Source organism: Coffea eugenioides, unplaced genomic scaffold, assembly GCF_003713205.1.
Source record: "Coffea eugenioides isolate CCC68of unplaced genomic scaffold, Ceug_1.0 ScVebR1_1398;HRSCAF=2240, whole genome shotgun sequence".
NCBI classification, from domain to species: Eukaryota; Viridiplantae; Streptophyta; class Magnoliopsida; order Gentianales; family Rubiaceae; genus Coffea; species Coffea eugenioides.
This window is the reverse complement of record NW_020861796.1, coordinates 2,884-19,715: the sequence shown is the minus strand read 5'-3', so window position 1 is coordinate 19,715 and position 16,832 is coordinate 2,884. Positions and strand designations below refer to the sequence as shown.

General features: G+C 37.5%; 1 protein-coding gene across 1 annotated transcript; it reads left to right on the top strand.

The window, feature by feature from the left end:
- The first annotated feature begins 15,943 nt into the window (after positions 1-15,943).
- Positions 15,944-16,608, top strand: LOC113755292 (histone H3.2). Its single transcript, XM_027299330.1, has one exon. It carries the CDS (start codon positions 16,030-16,032, stop codon positions 16,438-16,440), a length of 411 nt encoding a protein of 136 aa, XP_027155131.1. The 5' UTR covers positions 15,944-16,029; the 3' UTR covers positions 16,441-16,608.
- The last annotated feature ends 224 nt before the right edge of the window (positions 16,609-16,832 follow it).

The following is a 16,832-nucleotide window of genomic DNA, read 5'->3' as shown; positions in this document are numbered from 1 at the left end:
GCATCTGTTTCGGATTTCTATGACCTATGAGCTGCAATCCTGTGGCTAAGTTATTCGAGTCGGGCCGGCAAGGGCCTGGACGATTAGATAACGAACCACGGTAGTCTGTTCGGGGATTTTGGGTATTGAGACCCTTGATTCCGGGTATACTCGAGTATTACCATTTGTTCGTTTGAGGTGAGCGGGCCCGGTAAAGGGGTGTTTGGTGGACGGAATTCGGTGATAAGAGGGGTCTACGGACGCATTGGTTCTATATACGTTGACGGAGAGTCAACCGATTTGGATCAAGTATTGCGCTGGAAATTTGGCTCCTGAGAGCCACCCGTATCCTTCTGATTTGAATCATTGGTTCGTTTGCTTTACATCTGACATGTGTATCTGATTTGTTAAATGTGAAATGCCATGATTTTAATGCTATCTGTTTTGTACCTCATTGAGCGCAAGCTCACCCCTTTCCGTTCTTTTGTTTTCCTTACAGGAAAATAAACCTTTGGTCTGGATTTTGACAAATGGCTGCCAAATTGAGCTAGTTGAAGCATATCTTTGTATAGCTCATGTATTAAACCCTAAGTGTACTTTTGGGGCGTTTTCTCTTTTGATTTGGCAAACCGTGTGTATATATTAACTTTTGAAAACTTTTGTATGTCATTTTGATTTGTAAACGCTAAAGTTCAGATGTGAATGTTTGTTGGCTATTTCGGTTGGGTTCTGACGGGTCGGTCACTATTCATGGCCGACTTCGGATTTTTTTTTTAAATTTTGGGTTATTTTACCATTTTGACTCGTTTACGCTCGTTCGTAAGTTCCGGATCGCTATAGATAGTTCTAGTCTGCATCGTGAGTCCTGGCGAGAGCTGGGCAGGCAGTCCGCTCACCCCTTTGGTTCGCCTTAGGGGAAAGTGGGGCTGTTACAAGTGGTATCAGAGCCTGCTTCGCGTGGTCTCTGCGCGGAGTAAGACTGGGCCAAGTGGTGTTGTGGTCCTAATTTCATGAATTTGTCTAAGTGCTCGTTTGAGCGTAAGTTATGAACCGGGGATGTGATAAGTGTACGAATCATTATCATGGGACTCGAGGAAGCTAGGTATGTATGTCGGGTAGGAATCCTTAATAAAGATGGTTTACTCTTGGGACCGGCCGGCTCGAGTTGTGAATTATCTTAGATGGGATTCTTGCGCCCGGATACGAAAGATATGAGGGCCTAGGTTAGAAAGGATTTGGTGAACTAGAAAGGCCATTTCTCGGTGGATCGTTTATGTTTGTACTTGACTTAACTGGCTGTATATATGATAAGGAATTTCGAGGACGAAATTCTTTTAAGGGGGGGAGAGTGTGAGAACCCGTAAAACCCTAATATTTTTCCTAGGGTTTATTACCCCTTAATTACATAATTTTTTTTGCATTTTCTGGCTTAGAAATATTTTCCTGGTGAATTTTATGAGCAATTATAGTTTTTAGATGTTTTTTCTAGCATTGGTGAATTTTTAGAAAATTAAGATTATCTATTGGATGTGGGACCCACTAGTGCGAAAAGTTCGGAAAAATTCGGCCAATAAGGTTAAGTTTCGGATACTGTGAAAAATTTATCGGGTGTTAAGAGATAAGTAGAGAGTGAGATTTGATTGATGAGAGAGAGAAAAGAAAGGATAGGAATGCATTTATGATAGTGACAAGTGTCACAAGATCATTGGAGTTGACTTAAGAAATACTATTCACATTTTTGACTTTTTTTACCAAAGGATTATATATCTCAAAAAAATCACAAAATTCACCATTTTTCTTCTCATTGTGGCCGAACCTCTCACTTGCAAGAAGGAAGAAAATTCTTCAACATTTCAAGCTTCCAACTTGTCCAAATCCACCAAATCAAGTGTTAGTTTTTACTCCATACAATCTTTCCTTCTAGTGATAGTAAGGGTATTAGTGAAGTTTGTTTGAAGCTCTAAGGTGGCCAACACCTCTCTACATCTCTTGATACTTGGTAAGTGATGCTTGAACCTCTACTACACCTAATGATGGTTATAGTATGCTTAGAAGTGGCTTGAGTGTTGGAATATATGATTTATTTCTTGGTTTGGCTTGATTTAGTGAAGTTTTCCATTTTATGATGAATTTTCTGGTTTCATATGATTTTGATGGTATGGTTGTTTTTGATGGTTGGTAATAAGGGGCTTTGACTCTAGTGGGTGTGAATTGTTGATAAATGCAACCAATTTTGGATTTGAAGTGAATTGTGAAAAGTTAGGGTTCATGAACCCCTATTCTGTCCGAAATTTTAGGTCATAGCTAGCGGCCGTATTGGACTTTGCTCAAAACATGAAAGTTGTAGGTATTGATGAGTATGAAGTGCCTGCAAAATTTCAGGGCATTTGGAGTAGTATAGAGAGAGTTATGCCGTTTTTACTGTTGCTGTTTTGGTGAACAGAATGTGCGGAACTGCGATAGTAATTACCTATTTTGACTGGATTTGGTTTGGATTTTGAAGTTGGTGTCTTCTGATGAAATGTTACTGAATGTCTTAGCTATCATATGCCTTTGGAATTTCAGCATTTGGACTTGTATAGACTGAGTTATAGTAATTACAGTTTTGTGTGATTTGCAAACCTGTTTTGGGAATTCTGGTATAGTATTTTGCATATTTGACCTAGTTGTGTTAGGAACTGTGATACGAAATATGGGCCGCTTATGGGCCATGTTTTGGGCTGCAAGAGATTGAATCTTTTAGTAATAGTTAGTAGTTTATTTTCTAGATTTCTATTTTATTTGCTAGGAATAAATTCGGTCCAAGACCTCATGTTGAGTTGGATCCGATTTATAGAGTCTAGGCTCACTATAACTTAAGTTGGTTAATTAGCTTTTATTGGGTTATGTTGGGCCAGCTTAAAGCCTTCATTGGATCAATTATAAGCTGACCATTAGATAGTGGATTTGAGTAGTGGAATCGGGCCAAAGGCCTAGCCTAGCCGAGTTAGGGTTTTGTCTTGTAAAGCTATATATAGCCTAGGTTTTCATTCATTAGGGGGACAGAATTCAGATTTTATAAGATATATGTGAGTTATTTCACTCTCTCTTGCCTCAAGAGAATTTCCTTTGAATACTTGAGAATTAATCTCAAGTTGTTCATCGAACTTATCAATCAAGTAGTCTCCTTGATTGTGGCGTTCTTCTATCCATACTTTTGGTTCACTAAATTTGCTAGTCGTGGGTTAAGGAATCTCCTTAGTTCGTGGCTCGTGATTCTAGAAGGGTCAAAGTTCCGCCAATCATCCCAACTTGGTGTTCGTCTAGATCCGTCTCACATCAGTTGGTATCAGAGCTAGTCGACGACATCAAGTATATCCCGTAGAGGTTCTTTGTTTTTCTCCTTTTCTTTTTCTTCGTAAGTTTTCTAGTATTTGTCTTCAATTCTGGTCGTGTCTTTCTTTGTGTCAAGTCCGATTGTTATTACAAAAAAAGAAAAAAAAAGGTACTGTAGCATCGTACTGTTCATCGCTACTGTAGCGATACTGTTCACCGCGCCGCACTGTAGCGATACTGTTCATCGCTACTGTAGCGACACTGTTCATCCCGAAAAAAAAAACTTTTGTTCATAGCTTGTGTTTCTAATTTTGCTTCTTGTTTATATTGTTCTTGAAGTTTTGTGTTGGTTTAGAGTAAAAAAAAAAAAAAAAAAAATCCAGCCGCTAGGTTTTCCTTGGGCGCAAGTTTCTTGCCAAATCTGTCCAAACTTTAGTTTATTCCACCAAGTTGTTTTAATTAATTTCCTAAACTGATTTTGTGGTTGAACTTGTTTGGGGTTGGAATCTTGGAGAGGGACTACCATAATCTAGGGTTTCTTGAGTTTCTTGAAACTAATCTTGAAGTCTCAAAATCTTGATACATGTTTTGATAGTTATTGGAGGATTGAAGGAGAACATTGGTTTGACATTAAATTCTGGAATTTTACCCAAGAACAGCCGAGTAATTGTGTGTTCTTAGAGTCAAAAAAAAAAAAACAGAAAAAAGGAAAAGAGAAAGGGCACTCGGGTAGCAAACAACAAAGAAGGAAGCCGCACTTTTATTTGCCAAATTCTGTCTTGTTGCAATTGTTTCAACAAACCAGAAAATTACATCAAGAAAAAGACTACTCAAAAGTTTTGACCAACCTCCTCTTGAAAATCTTGCACACCTTGAGCCTTGATCACTTGTATCACCCATTGAGTCTTTTGAGGATCTTGACCATCTTGATTCTTGAAGATTTGCACTTCCCTACGTATAAACAGTTTCTTGTACGTCCTTGCATCCATACGGGGCTTTCTTGGCTTAGGAGTAAACCTCTTGGGAGTTTCTTGAGCAGGCCGCTTGGGGTATTCTTGGATGACGTTGCTTGTGTCATCTTGTGAAGCCATTGTTAGCACCAAGCGTCAAAACTGTCCTTGTGTGGAGCAAAGAGGGGAGGGCCGAATTGTTGTTCTTGAGGGAGAGTAAGGGACGAAAATTTTGAGGGGATTTAAGAAGAGGTAATTCTGAAAAATTTTGGGGTTAGGAAGCTACCAAATCTGGAAAAAAATTTTTAGGAAATTCCAGCCGACTTTGAGGGGAATTTAAAAAGACAAGAAATCTGGAATTTTTTTCGTGGAAGCTATTCTGATTTGATAAGGTAACAAATCTGGAAATTTTCAGCGGTTAGGAAGCTAACAAATTCTGTTTTGCAGCCTTTGGAAGGTTTAAAAGGAGCAGAAATCTGGAAATTTTTTTAGCTACCAAATTCTGATTTGTTATAGCCGACTTTAGGAAGGTTTTTGGAGAGGGAATCTGGAAAAATTTTGGTAATAATTCTGTTTGGTTAGCCGACTTTAAGGAAATTTCCAAATAAGTCCAACACCTAACTTGTTTCCAAAAATTAATTGGGCAATTAAGTAAAGCACTTGGGAACTCCATCATCGTACTTGGACTTTCTTTTTCTTTGTACATCAATTTTTTCCTCTTCCATTCCTTATTCATTACTTGAGCTTTCCATTTCTACTTTTTGTTTCCTTGTTCCTTTGATACAATTGGGAGCTATATTGATTAAAGTTTGATTGAACTTCCTTGAGAAAATTTCTGATTTCTTCAAAGGAAACAAACAAGTGGTTTGAGAAGTGAATTGGTGAGAGCATTAGAGTGCCATACACACTTGAGTGAAAACACGAGAGGAGTGAAACACGTAAGGGAGCGAGTGAGGACTGTTCTACTAATTTTTGTTGAGTTTTGCAGGTAATAAAAGTATGAGACAAACGAATGCTCAACTGGAGCTTCACCATCTTGTGCCTAAAGGAGTAAATACTGTGGCATTGCGTGAGATAACTGAGCAATTGGAAATCATCAAAGCTCAAAAAAAATGATTGGTTTTATACACGTTGCCATATCAAGGATAAAGTTTGCAGCTTAGCCATTGATAAGGGTTGTGAAGTTAATCTCGCAAGTACTGTCTTGGTTGAGAAATTGAATCTTCCAACCATTGATCATCTTCGCCCTTACAAGTTGCAAAGTGATAGTGGTGATATTTGGATTACTAAGCACACACTTGTTCCTTTTCGTATTGGTCAATACGTGGATGAGGTGTTGTGTGATGTGGTTCCCATTCAAGTGACGCATGTGCTGTTGGGACAATGGTGGATGTTTAATCGAGAAGTCAAATATGATGGATATACTAATAAGTATTCCTTCACATTTAATGGCTGTCGTACCAGGCTTGTGTCGCTTAACTCTAAGCAACTTTGTATTGATCTAGCATACATGAAGAGTGAGCATGAGCGTTATAGTATGAAGAAAGAGCTGGAGGAGAGAATTGTGACTGAAGAGGTAAAATTCGAGGGAGTTGAAAAGGAGAAAGAGGTTGAGAATAATGAGGGGAAAAAGTCAGCTACTGAGCATGAACAAGAGATTAAAAATTCTGAGAGTAAGCTGATTGTGAGAAAGGATGTGAGACCATATGTTTTTTCTAACGATCTTGACTCTACTTTGTTTAGTGTTTCTACTTTTATGCAGGTTAAGCAAGGAAAAATTGAGTTGATCTTGGCATGTTCTATGCCTAAATCCATTGGTGAATATCAAACTTTTCATGGAGTTTGCACCTTAAGTGTTGTCTCTCTTTGTCATCCACTGATGTTCAACGTCAACCATGAGCCTGATTTGCTTGTTGGGAGGAATAATGAAGTTTCAAAGGGAGTTTCTACACTTGAAACTTGTTATAAATTTCCTTCTTATTTTGTTGGTGACAATCCTTTCCTCATTGGTCCAAATTCTGATTCCTTACAACCTGATTTTATTCTTCAATTTGAAGGTTCAGAAGCTGCCTATCTCGATCTTACTCCATTTGTGCAAGATAGGCCATACCAACAACAACTTGCAATGAATTTTGTAACTTTGCAAAATCATGTCCGGGACTTTTCTAACCTGATTGAGCATCACTATGAAGATCCTTATCTTGTGAATGTGAATGGTAAGCTATCAAGTGATTTTATACCTACAAATGCTAATCGTGTGATTTATTGTGTAGGTCCAAAGTCGACCATTCATGACACGGGACTGATTAGAGAGCTTTGGAGTGGTTGGAGTCAAGCCTTGAGTTTCCCATGGCAGATTGTGAGCATTTTCAAGCTGACCAAGAGACATGTGCACCGAATTACAATAATCATGACGTATGCAAGTATCATCCATTCTAAGAGAGCCAATATGTGGAGATTTGAAGTTTCATACTGCCAACTCTTGTAGTACCATTCATTTCCAAACACGATTTGAGGACAAATCTTTTTTTAAGAGGAGGGGAATGATACGAAATATGGGCCGCTTATGGGCCATGTTTTGGGCTGCAAGAGATTGAATTTTTTAGTAATAGTTAGTAGTTTATTTTCTAGATTTCTATTTTATTTGCTATGAATAAATTCGGTCCAAGACCTCATGTTGAGTTGGATCCGATTTATAGAGTCTAGGCTCACTATAACTTAAGTTGGTTAATTAGCTTTTATTGGGTTATGTTGGGCCAGCTTAAAGCCTTCATTGGATCAATTATAAGCTGACCATTAGATAGTGGATTTGAGTAGTGGAATCGGGCCAAAGGCCTAGCCTAGCCGAGTTAGGGTTTTGTCTTGTAAGGCTATATATAGCCTAGGTTTTCATTCATTAGAGGACAGAATTCAGATTTTATAAAATATATGTGAGTCATTTCACTCTCTCTTGCCTCAAGAGAATTTCCTTTGAATACTTGAGAATCAATCTCAAGTTGTTCAACGAACTTATCAATCAAGTAGTCTCCTTGATTGTGGCGTTCTTCTATCTATACTTTTGGTTCACTAAAGTGGCTAGTCGTGGGTTAAGGAATCTCCTTAGTTCGTGGCTCGTGATTCTAGAAGGGTCAAAGTTCCGCAAAACATCCCAACTTGGTGTTCGTCTAGATCCGTCTCACGTCAAAGATGAGTATCCTATTCCAAATAAAAGAAGTACTGAATGAATTATGTGGAGCTAAGTTTTTAATAATGCTGGATTTTAGAACAGGATACCACCAGCCAATAGTCAAGCCTCAAGATATTCATAAAACTACATTTCAAACTCATGAAGGATATTATGATTTTTTGGTTATGCCTTTTAGTTTGACCAATGCTCCAGCCACTTTTCATTCATTAATGAATCAAGTTTTGAGTCTTATCTATGAACATTTGTTTTGATATTCTTTGACGATGTTCTAGTTCTACACTGCAACAACGTCTAGAATATTTGGACATTGTCTGAAAGTTTTACAAGATAATCATTGTATGCAAAGCAAAGTAAGTGCTATTTTGCTCAAACATAAATTAAATATTTGGGACATATTATCTCAGCAAAAGGGGCGAGTATGAATGAGATAAAAATAGAGGATGTTATTAATTGCCCTATACTTCATTCTGTTAAGTCCTTAAAGAGGATTTCTGGGCCTCACAGGCTACTACAGAAGATTCTTAAGCATCATGGATCAATTTGTAAACCATTGACTGATCAGTTACAAAAGAATAGTTTTTTTAAGCTAAAAAGGAGGATAGTTTTATAAGGAATGAAACTGCACAACAGGCCTGTGAGAAAATTAAAGCTTGTCATGTGTACTGCTCTAATTCTGAGGTTGGCTGACTTCAATAAAACATTTGTTGTTGAAAATGATGCTAGCAATAATATAAGGGCAGTGTTGCAACAGGAATCTTAACCTATTGCTTACCTTAGCGTAGGCTTGCCTATCAAGAATCTAGCATTATCCGTGTAAGAGAAGGAATTGCTGGCCGTGGTGTTAGCTGCTACAAAGTGGAGATACTACTTAGTAGGTAACCATTTCCATATTAAGACTAATTACTAGTCTCTGAAATTTTTGCGGGAACAAAAGTTAAACTACTCCCCTGCAACACAATTTGTTGAAAAAATTACTGGGCTTGGATTACGAAATACAAGTGGTTAAAAAGAGATATGAGAATAAAGCTACAAATTCTTTGTCCAGAAAAAATGCTAACAGAATCAGAGGAAATGCAAGAAAATTCATTATTTGCAGTCACTTCTATGAAGTTTAGATGGACGAGTTGTATATTCTTCTTTTATTGGAGGATACTCTTGAAATACTCTTCACTTGGAGGTTCCCCAAGTGAGCCGGGGGAATCTGATGGGGACTGAACCACCATCAGACCAGACGGGTGCACCACACACCCATATGGATTTAGAACAAACCTTATATTGAGGCACATTGATGGGAGGCAAGGTTTGAACCCTTGACCCCCCACTCCACAATTAATGTGGTGGCCAACTCCTCTAAAGGAAGTTGGTTACTCTTGAAATACTTTACATAAGCTAAATCAGTATTTCACTCCGAAGGCATGAGACAATCTAGTTATTTACGGTGATACTTGTCAAAGATATAAAGAAGAGCATGTACCATATCCAAGGTTGTTGAAACTAATGCCGGTTCTCGAAAAAGTTTCGGAACATTTGACTATGGATTTCATAGAAAAGTTGCCCTATATGGGTATGTTCCATCCTATTTGCCCTTAGGACCTTATGAGGATTCAATCATACCTACCGCAACTGATATAATGCAGGAGAGAACAAGGATAATACATAGTATTAAAGAGCAGCTCTCAAAAGCTAGACAGAGAACGAAATTCTTTGTTGATAAACATAGGATAGAAAGATCATTTACAATTGGAGATGTGGTGTTTCTCAAAATGTAGCCTTTTTAGCAACAATCAGTATCAATCCGGAAGAATCTAAAGTTGTCAAAAAAGTATTATGGACTTCTTGAAGTTTTGGAGAAAGTAAAGCCAGTGGCATGTAAACTTAAGTTGCATGTAGGAGATTTATTACATCTATCATTTCATGTTTTACTTCCCAAAAAAAGGTTGATTTGGGAAAAAATTTTCTGCTACTTCCCCTTAATATGGTACTTAAGATCAATCCATAATGGAACCCAAATCAATTCTTTAAATGACGGTAATCCACCGAGATTCTCAGCTACTGATTAAATATGTCGTAAAATGGTATCACGTTGATGCTAGTAATGCCTCTTGGGAAGACCTTCTTTTACCAGTAACCAGTTTCTCATTTCCAGCCTTGAGGACAATGCTTGTGTTAAGGAAGAGGCAATTGTCTATTCTTGTAGTTGTAATCAGTTAATTGGATGATGTTAGAAAGTAGTTATAGTTAGAAACAGAGACAGTTAGTTTGTTACATAACTGATCAATATCTCATTGTTATATGCAAGAAGCCGATGTACACAATCTTAAGCAAATGAATGAATAACAATTTTGTTTCTCACTTTCTCTCTCAATTTCTTCCATATTTTCTCTCAGTTCCTTCTTCTTATTCTCTGTCACTCTCAGACCAGTTCTCAGTTAACCAATTCTGCACTTATTCTTAATCGAAGAAATGCCATAGTCTTCGATCTTGACAGTTTTATGTGTGAGGGATCAGTGTGAGCTGCAACCTTGAACATTGATTAGGAAGGCTCCGTGGGTTGTTTTGGTGATGATTGAGTCATCAATGGTGGTGATTAGGTTATAGTATTAGTGTATTGTGGCGTGTAGGGCAGTAAAGTCAGTGTCACAAAATATAAAACTCACCAACCTTGTGTGCATGAGAAAGAGAGTACATGTTTGCGCAACGGATCTTCTGTACCAAACCCTGTCTCACATTTTGTCCCACTCCTTAGGATCCCGCCAAGTGTCCCTTAATAAACCAAACCCTCAAACAACCCAACTCGGACCATATTAATCGATTAATCGGACAGAAAACTTAAACCCATTCAATCTTTATAACCAAACCGATTAAAATAAAAACTCTTTAACCAAAATCACAATTTATCAACAAAAAAAACCCTGAAACCCAAACAACCTCTGTCCTCTCTTCATCGTCTTCACCAACTTTCTAGGACCAGTTTCCTCGCACTGATTTGTGTTCCATACCATAAATACCTCCAACAGTCATCATTCAGTTAAATACTATCATTATTTGTTGCAGGGAGATAGGGGGAGAGAGGGGCTATGCGTATTTTTCTTTTTAAATGACGTCCTAATTGAAGAAAAAAGATACAATGGCGAAGCAGCAGCAGCAGCAATGGAATGCCTGTCGTAATGGTAGTGGGGGAGCGATTGATAATAGCAGTTGTATCAGGTTACACAGGAGCAATGGCAATAGCAATAGCAATGGCAATGGCAAGAGTTTCTCCCTTTTCTTCCCCTCCTCATGTCTACCAAATTGGTTCAAATGTATACAGACAACAACAACATAGAGATCGCCCGCCGGTTGTTTGACAAATTGTCTGAACCAAACGTGTTCGCTTGGACTGCTATCATTTCGTTCTACTCGCGAAATGGGACTTTTAACGAGTGCATATTCACTTACAAAGAAATGAAATTCAAGGGCGTGTTGCCTGATAATTCAAGGGCTTTGCCTATTCGGTATTTTCTCAAATGGAATCGAGGGATTTGGTATCATGGAATACAATGATTCGAGCCTTTGGAATACAATATCGCTTGAGTGAATCAAGATCTCAACCTAACAAGCAAAATGATTCCATGAGGGTAACCTAACAATTATGCAATGTAGTTAGATGTAGTGGTATCATTAATTATGTGGTCCTGGCTTTTCTTCAAGGTGCGTAATTGCAAATGTAATCGATAGTTAAGCCCTTCAAAAACCGAAGTTAAAGTCATTGTCTTGTAACATTAGATCATCTTTTACATGAATTTTCACTATTCTACTAAAATTCAACAACGTTCCTCTTTTGTATTTCAATTCAAAAGGAAAATTCAACAGAAAATCTAGGCAACCGTTTATCAGTATATTTAAACACATAAGTTTGCATAGAAATCACACAAAATGTAGAAATACCGAACGAACAGATACTTCAAAAAAGTGTGGAATATGGATGCACAGGAAAATCATAGACCAAACAGATAGTACACATATTGCCTTCAGATTTGCTAAACTATGAAGAGAGCAATAACAATTTCTAACGTTTCCTTTTTGTATGTTTGTTGCAGCCGGAATTATTGATTGGGTTCTTTGCAGAATTTATAAGAAGAAAAATTTTGGAAAAGCCCTTGATATCAAAGCTGAAGATCAAAGTACCGAGACTGGGACAACGGCTGATGCGGCTAGTTGTGAACCACAGCAAATACAGTTGTCGAAATTCCCAAGGATTTGCTCGCTATCTCATCTATGGGATACGGAGTGCATGGGCACAATTTCACAGCTATTCGGAGACAATTCTTATAATGCAGTCTGCGATAATCAAAACATAGTTAACAGCAATGGAAATCATGTTTCAAGACAATTAGGAGAAGTCCTACATCAGTTCCAGGGAAATCATGTTTCAAGACAATTAGGAGAAGTCCCACAACTATTTACGTGTGCTTTCGTGAAACATACTACTAAAGCATAAAAGCCAAAAACTAAAGCATAGAAGCATATTACTCACAATGGGGCAACTTATGGTGGGCGTCAGTTGTAAATTGCGCAACGGATCATCAAGTTATCTGTTTGAATGGTGAAGATGATGAAGAGAGGACAGAGGTTGTTTGGGTTTTAGGATTTTTTTTGTTGATAAATTGTGATTTTGGTTAAAGAGTTTTTATTTTAATTGGTTTGGTTATAGAGATTGAATGGGTTTAAGTTTTCTGTCCGATTAATCGATTAATATGGTCCGAGTTGGGTTGTTTAAGGGTTTGGTTTATTAAGGGACACTTGGCGGGATCCTAAGGAGTGGGACAGGATGTGAGACAGGGTTTGGTACAGAAGATCCGTTGCGCTTTTGCTCTCCCCCTTTCCTCTTCTCTCTCCCCCATCTCCCTCCCGCACCACCCACTACTACAAAAATAGTCTTTAGTGACACACCTATTATGACACTTTTAGCAAAATGTCATAATACAATCTTAATATGACATGCAATAGGAATGGTCATTAAAAAGGAAAAGAAGACACCATAACGACATCGTAATGCTAGAAACAGATTGAAAAAAAAAATAGAAAATGCTGAAACAAAATGGCGCTCCACTAAGGCGCTTTTTTTTTTTCAGGAAAATTTGTAAGCCCCTCTCCAGAACTTACCTGACCTCAAGATCTACTCTTTCCTCCCCCAATTTTTTCTCTCCGGACATAACCAATCATCCCAATTGAGCCAGAGAACCAATCATGCATCATCATACACAATATCCATTCTCATGCTTTTGCACCTTATCTCATCGCACCATTTTTCACCTCTCTAAGTAACTCGTAGATCCGTGGTTTGATTGCGAAGAGGAATTAGGGCATTCGAACCTAGTGATAATTAGGACATTTGAAGATAGAGGAAGGCAAGATTGTGGTGGCAGACAAACGGTTAGTCTGCATTTGGTTTTTGAAAGTTATTTGCTTTTTGTGCCTAATTTTTCCATCTCTTGATTCAATTTTCTGTTGAGTTTTCCTTGCAAAATTAGGTTAGAAATTTAGGTTTGTAAGGCTAACACCCTGATATTAAGTGGGTTATTTTGTTTTTCATAAGTTTGGACTGATTTCAAGCATTTAGTGTTATATTTTTCCGGCCAAAAATGTGAAGTCTAATAATATTTGCTATGTGTTTGCTGTTTTGCCAGAAAGAAACTTTCAAAATATAGCTGCCCCATTTGAATAGTTGTTTAACCAGTTTTAATGCTGCTGGTTGAACTTGAAGATGCTTAAATTATGTGCTCCTAAACAGGGCAACATTGGGCGATACTTGAGTTGTTGGTAATTACCAAGTTCTTGGATTCGGATTCTGATTGTGATAAGAAACCAAATAGAGTTTAAGAAACTTTATTAGTCTAGTTTAAGCATCTTATTTTCAGCTTTGTTCATTCTTCATTTGATGGCTCTTGGAATTTGGTTTATTTGTTCTTCCTTGTAATTGGATTTTGGGATTTTGTTAGGAAGATAGAGAGTCATCAAGAGACTAATAAAGTGCAGTAACATACTTAAGAAAGAGAAAGAATTATTCTGCAAAATTCTAAAAAAAAAAGTTAAAGTTCCTAATGGTTATTCAGCCACAATTTCAAAGTCTGTGCACTTGAAACCTCCTAAACTATCTAGACTTAAGAGTCATGATAATTACATTTTAATTCAACAACTGTTACCATAATGCTACAGAAATCTTCTTCCAAAATCAGTGCAGTCTCCCTTGATAAAGTTGTCCAACTACTTTAGAGATTTGTGTTCTAAAACATTTTGTCCTAGAGAACTTGTTCAAATGAAAAGTGAAATTACTATTGTGCTATGCCAGTTGGAGCGTGTGTTTCTACCATCTTTATTTGTTGTAATGGTTCATTTGACCATTCATTTAGCAACTGAGGCAAGAATAATTGTTCCAGTATACTATCATTGGATGTATCCAATTGAAAGATAATTATCATAAGTTTAAAATTTCATCTTTTTTTTCTTAATGTGATTAGTCTTATTATAACATATTATTTTGTAATTATCTCATGTACCTATGCACATTGAAGAATTATGTTTGAAATAGAAGTCGGATTGATAGTTAGAATGCAAAAGAGTACCTAATTAATGAGTGTAAATCACTGAAATTTGGGTTGATTTTGTAGTATTATGTAATGAATTTCTGTTTAGGAGTTGCTCTCTTGTGTATGATTTTCACAAACTTTATAAAATTGATACTTTCAAGGTTGGGGATGAAGTTACAATAAGGAGCATAATTGATCCAAATAGAATTTTGGCTGTTGGAGAGGTTAGAAGTTTGGATCCTACGACTAAAGTTGGTGACACACCTTTGGGGTCACGTTGGTGTGAAGTTCATGTGAATGTGCCTGTGGAGAGTAATGAGGAGTTGATGAGGCCATACCGTAATTTTTGAAAGATTAGAGATGCAATTGGAGTGGCTATTGTTTGGCCAATAAATCTGGTACTCTTTTGTCATACCTTTACCATTTGTCTAATGTAGTTATTATTTGTTTTCTAATGTTAAAACTGTAAAACAAGACCTATGTGAATTGTAATTTGTCTTGTTTGGTTTACAACACTTGTAAGTGAGTATTGAAGAAAATTAAAGCAACATTGGGTCAAGTGGCAGTTTTTTGAAGGCATCTTCCTTGCTTGGTAGTTGAGTTGCTGTCCTGTGCGTCCTTTATATGTACACGACTGATTTAAAACCATCTAAATTAGTATGTAATTTGTAGACACTTTTGGTGTGGATTGTTTAAATGATGTACTTTTGCTCAAGTTTGGATGATTGTATTGCTTTTGTTATATTATTGTACTAGCTATGTTACAATCCTTCAAAATTTAGGATCTAAGATGCTTGTGCAGTAGGATGAAATGTGGTTTCTGACGTTAGATGATATGTAACAGGAAGTTGGAACACTTTAATTTGGATGCTATACTGACAAGTAGAAAATGTCATAAAAGCCTGATCTAGTTACTCTTCAAAAGTGTCATAATATTTCTATCTACTTATACTAAAAAAGCATCGTGATATGTTATTGTACCCCAGCATTTCTTGTCATTTGAAAGTGTCATAATAGGCATAGATAATGACATTTAATAATGTCATAATAATGATAAATTAGGACACTTAAAACTGTCATAAACCTATTGTGACACTAGAATGGATGACGCTTTCAGTAGAGCGTTATTATAGCCTAAACGTCATGACATAGATCTATAATGACGCTTTTGAATGTCATAAAAGAACATTTTTGTAGTAGTGACCCTTCTTGTCCCCTGTTGCACGATTTGGTAGCATGACTAGATAGTGCGAGGGAGAGGAGGTAGGGAGAAGAGGGGGAGACAGAAAAAACCAAAAAAAAAATGTTGTTGTTGCTGACGTCAATTACTAGCAGAGGTTTTAATGTTGGCGGCAAGTAATTGCCGGCAACTGACGATAGGAAGGGAGTAAGATCAACAGTGAAGTGAGGGAAAAGAAGAGGAGAGGAAAAAAAAGGAAAATGAAAGAAAATGAAAAAAAAAAGAAAAAAGTTTTACATCTTAAATTTTTTTTTTTCAAATTTTATAATAAATATATAAAAAAAATTCATTTGCCGAATGAGCCCTTGCCAAACGGCCACTTGGAATTTCCAGAGAAACATATGATTACGTCCAATTTCTAACAAAAGGGGCAAATTGAACTAAGTTCTAAATTCAAAAAAAAAAAAAAAAAAAAAGTTCTCCTGAACTCACCACCCGGAGAACCCAAGACCAAAGACCAAAAAGCAAGCCAGAATAATGGATGACGTGTTGACTCGTTATTTGTTGCTTGGTACTTCACTCGGATCGCTATCTATTACCTAACATTCTCTTCAAATCTCACAGTTCATTTCAATTCCAATCTAACGGTCCATATTTTCCCATTTCATTTCCAAAAATTTCAAAACCCACCGCCAAAAAAATTCGCTAGTCTCCCTCTCCAGTCTCCGCCACCATATAAAGCTCCCAAACCCGGTCCTAATTTTCACAACACTAATCTCATTTGTCTTCTTCCAGATCTACGCACACACTCACGGGTAACTAATTTCTATCTGTTTTCCACTCGCATCAATGGCGCGTACCAAGCAGACTGCTAGGAAGTCCACCGGAGGAAAGGCCCCAAGGAAGCAGCTAGCCACCAAGGCGGCAAGGAAATCAGCTCCGGCAACTGGAGGAGTGAAGAAACCCCATCGTTTCCGTCCAGGAACGGTGGCGCTGAGAGAAATCAGGAAGTACCAGAAGAGTACCGAGCTGTTGATCCGCAAGCTCCCATTTCAGAGGCTGGTGAGGGAAATTGCTCAGGATTTCAAGACTGATCTCCGTTTCCAGAGCAGTGCTGTGGCAGCGTTGCAGGAGGCTGCGGAGGCGTACCTTGTTGGACTGTTTGAGGACACAAATCTGTGCGCCATTCACGCCAAGAGGGTCACAATTATGCCCAAGGATATCCAGCTTGCTAGGAGGATTAGGGGTGAGAGGGCTTAGGGTTTAGAAGTACTACCAAAATTTTTAATGATATTGTGTTTTAGGGTTTGTTGCTAGTTTGGGTAGGGATGGTAGGGTTAGGTGTGTAAATTTGGATGGGTAATCTATGATGGTGGTGTATTCAGTTGTTTCAATTTCAATCAATGAAAGTTTATTTTTCTGTCTCTTTCCTAATTATGGATTTTATTTTCAATAATTTTTGGCTTGTTGTACGAATCACTCCGTAAAATTTTAATTAGATTTCTTTGCTGATGTATTTTGCGTTTAATGAGGTAGAAATGGATTTTGATGAAGAAGCTTACTTCACCCTCCATATTGTTTGCTCTAAATCATTGGCCAAACTTAGAGTTGAATGCAACTATTGTTGTGGATTTATTTTCTAATGCTGTTGG

What these genes read in the sequence shown, in the direction of transcription:
- LOC113755292 (XM_027299330.1), top strand. Translation starts at nt 16,030, where the DNA reads ATGGCGCGTACCAAGCAGACTGCTAGGAAGTCCACCGGAGGAAAGGCC.